This window comes from Bombyx mandarina, chromosome 11, assembly GCF_030267445.1.
Source record: "Bombyx mandarina strain Sakado chromosome 11, ASM3026744v2".
NCBI classification, from domain to species: Eukaryota; Metazoa; Arthropoda; class Insecta; order Lepidoptera; family Bombycidae; genus Bombyx; species Bombyx mandarina.
This window is the reverse complement of record NC_143218.1, coordinates 13,481,654-13,487,516: the sequence shown is the minus strand read 5'-3', so window position 1 is coordinate 13,487,516 and position 5,863 is coordinate 13,481,654. Positions and strand designations below refer to the sequence as shown.

The window sequence follows — 5,863 nt, the reverse complement described above, 5'->3', positions numbered from 1 at the left end:
AATTAGAGATTGGATCACGTGAAATTAGGTTTTAATAATGAGTTCATAACTGCTACTGAAGAACGGGAAGAAATAATATCATGAATTTAATAATTTAATTTTCATTAAATTCGATGCGATATTAAAAATTACAGATTTAATAGTTTCGTTAAAAGAGCAGCCCTATTATGAATGAATCGTGCACGCTAGACTATCCATGTTGTCAATGTCAACATGTCAGCAAGTTGACTTGATTTTATTTAGTGTTAACGCAGTAGGCAACGCGTGCGCATGTCTCATTCAATAAACGGCTCGGGTTCTTAGTCTTTTAATTAAAATGGAGTGGTTCACGACCGATGATGGTATGTATGGCTTATTTATTTTTCTATTTATTCAAGCATTCTAACACGTTTGTACTATTTGAATAGAACACAATTGAATTAATTGTCAAATATCATGTTGTGATTGTCACAGTTATTGGGTGAACGAACTTTATCATACACAAAAGTATCGCGATGTTTATTGTTATAAAACATAATAGGATATTATGAAACGAAAATAATCAAAACATTTTGGTGGAAAATTAAAAACAGTTCCATTGTCTTTAATTTTACGCTTTTACAGGGAAATACAAGATTGTATCCTTAACAGCTGCGACATTCCCCGGGGCCTTAGATGTGAGTACAAAAGTTCGCACTTTGTTCAATTTTCTCTTAAAAAATTCAAGTATTTTTTATTTCGTTTTTGTGGCACTCTCTGAGATAGTTTTACAGTTATGGTAAAGTTATTATTTATTATATGTAAATTCACTACAGTATTTTTAAATTGTGAAACAAAAAACAGCTGACTTGTGTGATGCGAGATAGCTAGTTCCGTTTTCGATTCCGGGACACGAAACAGGTAAGCACTAAAACCGATGACACTAAGTATGATACTTATTCTAATTAGTGTTGGATTTAACCGCAATGATTGACACCTCAATATTTTATTTACTGAGTATTGGAGTATAATGAGGCGCTATTTTTACACTGGGTATTCTTTAGAATCATAATATTAATTTTATTAAGCATTTTCTTTTTAACCTACATACAGTAAATAGCATTTATCTTATCACAGAGACCCAGGTTATTTAAAACTTTAAGTTGAATTTTTCGATTAGATAGCCTCTTAAGAAAATAAAGTAGTCTGAATATGTCATGAAGACTGATTTAATCTTCATAATGTGTTTTAGATAATCAGGGAAGATTTTTGTCAAGATGAGTCCGTTTGCATCGGCACAGAGGTAAACAAAAATCCATTGGCAGCAGAGGAATTGTTGGAGCTGTGCGCTGATGCTGCTATAGACGGAGCGTCTCTAGTGGCCGTTGCTGTTGACAGCGGAGAAGTTGCAGCAGTCGCTTTTAATAAGCTACAGGTATTTTTATTTTAAAAAAGATTTAAAGAAGACTATATGCGCTAAGACACATCTATCTATATATTAATACGTGAAGCAAAAACTTTGTACCCCTTTTTACGAAAATTGCGCCGACAGAGGAGTATGAAATTTCCCACACTTATAGAGAATGTAGAGAAGGACTTCAGAATGTTAATATATTTTTTAAATTATGCTTAAAAATACATTAAATCAATAAAGAATACATTACACACACTACCGTGTATTTGACACACACACGTATACCTACTCTTTGTTTATTGTCAAACTTTTGTTATTGCTTAAAGTCTGTGGCCAAATTGAGAATAAGTTAATATTGTTTATCTTTCTTGGCGAAATCTGTCACTTTAGAAATATAATAATAGTCTTTGACAATAGAACCATATTAATGTTCAAACTTATAATTTCAATTAATTATAGTCGAATTTCGAATACTGCGGGTCCACTGGTTTTTAAAAATTCGTCGAATCATCACTTAACTTTATGCGGCAGGAGTAGAATGTAAGAATGAACCATTCACCAAAGCACTTCTGCGTTTATCGTCTACTCAATCCAATCCGAGAAAGAATTCGGAAAGGACAAGCACGGCAGGTAGCTTAATAAAAATTCCACCCAAAAGGTTGCCGAGCCGAAGTGGAACTTCGAATTCTATGGCCTATCGCTATCGAGTTTAATGATGGTGACAATCAATAGCTTGGGCTACCATAGCGTTACTCATCTCTTTTGGGTCAAACAGCGAGCTAGTGCTAAAATGTATCAACGTCGCACCACTACCCACTGCCTTTCGTCCATTCATATTTAATGTAACAACTAGTACACCCGACAGGCTTCGTAGTACCTCAATTAATAAATAAAGACCTAAACTTTTGTATAAAATAAACTTAAAACAAACAAAATGAAGGTCACATCGAAGGAAAAACAAAATTGTTATTTTTATGTAATTCCGAGCATTTTTATATTTATCTACCTTTTAAACCTTCTCTGGACTTCCACAAATAATTTAAGACCAAAATTAGCCAAATCGGTCCAACCGTCCTCGAGTTTTAGCGAGATATATATAGATATATATATATAGATAATTTGTAAATCTTTATTTGTTAATCAAGGTATCGAGTTCAACTGAAAAACCTTTCTTCGAAATATTTGCAGAAGAACGTTGCACACAAACTTCCTCTCGTGCGCTAATAGAATTCATGGCTGAAGTTGACGGAAGATGTAATTTCTTTGAAAAGTAAGTGTGTGAAATTCTTTTATTGTGATTAATTTGACGGCAATCAGAGCTCATAGACATTATACCAAGTGAATATCGTCTGCCATCCTGACGAGTCCACTATGTCCGTTGTATTAAAAGAAGTGTTGACCCACTTTTCATAATACTGGAACATACAGCTAACAGTAATCAAGCTTCAGAGCTTATTGATTGTAGAACATAAGTTTTATTTAAAACGTAAAGTAAGTATCTCAAGGATAAAACTTCACAGAAGTATTAACTCAAGTATTAAATGCAAGGCTTTTTATCAGCCTTGAGATTCCATAGCGAATGCACTTTTCATTCTATGTATTCTAGTCACAAAATTATCTTTCGTTTTATTTAAAAATCAGTACGTACCTAAATATTTTCGCTCCCATATTTCAAATAAGATTCATTTTTAAAAAACAAAATCGCCATGAAAACTTTGAATCCGACTTGATTCTGTTTGCGCTTGTTTGTTAAAATTAGCTAATGAAAATATACAGTCAACCTCAACAGAGTCATATGAATGCCATACTCATGAATTTCCATGCAAATGGTAATTGCCATCATTGTCCATTCACTGTACAATTTGTTCCCGCTAATGATGCTACTTATTGTTAATCTCCGAACGTAAATTACGTCACGTTTTCGACGAGTTTCACGTCAAAACTAATTTGTTAGGATTGTTATATGATAAACCATTAAATCAGCCATAGTAACTTAACATTTAGAATGTAACATAATACGTGTTGCTTCCATTTTACATCTGTTTTAAGATGTTGCGATAAGTGATACCAAGATAAGTTGCCAATGAACGGAAAATAATCTTTAAAACTGCAATTATTTTTTAGATTCCAAGCGGATTGCAGCTTAGAAATCATGTTTCTCGGAACACAACGTGCACATAGAAACAGAAAACTTGGAACCATTTTATGCAAGTACTCGATAGAAGTCGCGAAGAAACTGAAAACTGGGCCTGTTTCATCCTTAACTTTAGATGATTTAGGACAAAATTATTCAAGCATGAAGCCCCGTGATATTACGACAAAATACCCAAAATTCTGCCAAGCACTCTGGACGTCAATTGCGACGCAAAAAATAGGAAAAAAACTCGGCTTCACCGTACATTTGCGCGTATCGTTCGAACAGTTCACGTACAATGGAAAAAGCTACGTCGAAAGGATAGGATATGATCCGTTCTGTGAAGCGGTTGCCATGTCTCTTTATTAAAACTAGTGGTCCTCCGGTAGTCGAAATTGGACTATAATTACTTGAAATTATAAGTTTGTACACTATTATGATTCTATTATCAAAGAATATAATACTTCTATAATCACAGATTTCGTTAAAACTATACTTTATACAAATATTATGTAATAAAGACAAACAATATTTAATTTATTCTCAATTTGACCACAGACTATAAGCAATAAGAAAAGATTGTAAACAAATACTATGTGTGCGTGTGTGTGTGTGTCAAATACATGGTAGTGTGTGTAATGTTTTCTTTAATGATTTCATGTATTGTTTATGCATAATTTAAAAAAATATTAACTTTCTGCACTCCTTCCCTATAATCACTATGTGGGAAATTTCATACTCCTTCGTCCGGGCAATAGTCGTAAAAATGGGTACAAAGTTTTTGCTTCACGTATTAATGGATATGTTTTTAAATACGTGAAATTTCCTGATAGACGACATGAGCGGAAATCCAACGCGATTTTAGTGTATTGTAAGATTTACGCACTGGCAGAACTGGTAGAAACATAATAAAAATTCATAACTTTTACTAATAGAAATATTTTAAATTTCATGACAATAATACTACCACCATATTTATTTGATTGTATTACCTACTATTACAGCTTCCAAACCAGAATAATTAAGTTGGCGAGCCTTGTAATATTGATGTGATGAATAAATCCATTCGACTTACTTTAGAAGCAATTTATCAGTTTTTATATAGAAAGTGGATGAGTTTGAAGTTTCATGTCTTTCGAATTCTACATTTAATTATGATTTAATGCTATCTTATGAATTTAAATCCATCAAGACGGCAGGCCATGAGCTAAGTGAAAATATCAACATATTTTTAAGCAATAAGGTACTTTTGAACAGACGGGTTATTTATTTATTTACTTGGTCGTTGACGTGGCTTAAAAGATAAGACGCTTGGTTGACTGGCTTCGAGCGATGAGACTATACCAGTGTTCAAATCCCGCATCCGGGTACCGATTTTTCTAACGTACTTAATTCACGGTTGCAAGAAACATCCATGATGAAAGCGATAATACGAACGATAATAATGAATCCCTAACAAATATAATTTGCCTATTTACTGAATTTATGGCGTCACGAGAGACTTAGATCTCATATTCTTAAATGAATTTAATGTCCCTAATTTCATAATATATTCAACATGATAAATATATTTTTAAATTATTTTCCTAATTGTTTTTGTTCTACAAAATTATTTTCATTGAAAAGTAGATGATTCTTCAGATCTTAATTTCATCTAAAACATTGTCATTTAGTTTGATTTGTACGTAGTATTCAAGTCACAGTGACAAAAATACTTGATTACCTATATATATATAATTTTTTTTTTTTTTTTTATTGCCCTTGTAGGCAGACGAGCATACGGTCCACCTGATGGTGAGTGGTTACCGTCGCCCATGGACATCAGCAATGCCAGGGGCACAGCCAAGCCGCTGCCTACCGCTTAATACTCTCCACAAGCCTCGTTTGAAGAAGGACATGTCATAGCGCTCGGGAAACACCGTATATATTTGTTACATCCCAACTACAAATGATTATAGATTCAATCGTCAGACTAAATTTTTCACTAAAACTTGCAGACCCGGCCACACGTTGCTGTGGCTAAATTTTTTGTTTCTAATTAACACGTGGCCGGCTATGCTAATACCAAAAATTAACTAACTAAGAACAATTAGATTTCACTGTATTGCGTTTACTACGAAATTATTTTAATTTTTTAAACTTATGAAACTTAAAATTAATAACAATACCCAACATAAGAAATTATTGGAACGAAGTTCCTTACGGCAGGCTTGGAGGGGATAGGGATTTTGCTGCGTGACCGAACTGAAAAAAATGTGATAGTAAAACAGTAAGAAAAAATCCGTGGAAAAAAGTGCGTGGACTAAAACCGTTAAATGAGACGTGCGCAGGCGCGAGCGCGACAGTTGTATACACAA

The 5,863-nt window shown here is 33.5% G+C and overlaps 1 protein-coding gene across 1 annotated transcript; it reads left to right on the top strand.

The window, feature by feature from the left end:
- The first annotated feature begins 207 nt into the window (after nucleotides 1-207).
- On the top strand, nucleotides 208-5,089 carry LOC114247525 (uncharacterized). Its single transcript, XM_028180511.2, has 5 exons — nucleotides 208-341; nucleotides 604-656; nucleotides 1,211-1,393; nucleotides 2,518-2,642; nucleotides 3,497-5,089. Exons 1-5 carry the CDS (start codon nucleotides 317-319, stop codon nucleotides 3,873-3,875), a joined length of 765 nt encoding a protein of 254 aa, XP_028036312.2. The 5' UTR covers nucleotides 208-316; the 3' UTR covers nucleotides 3,876-5,089.
- Nucleotides 5,090-5,863: the final 774 nt, after the last annotated feature.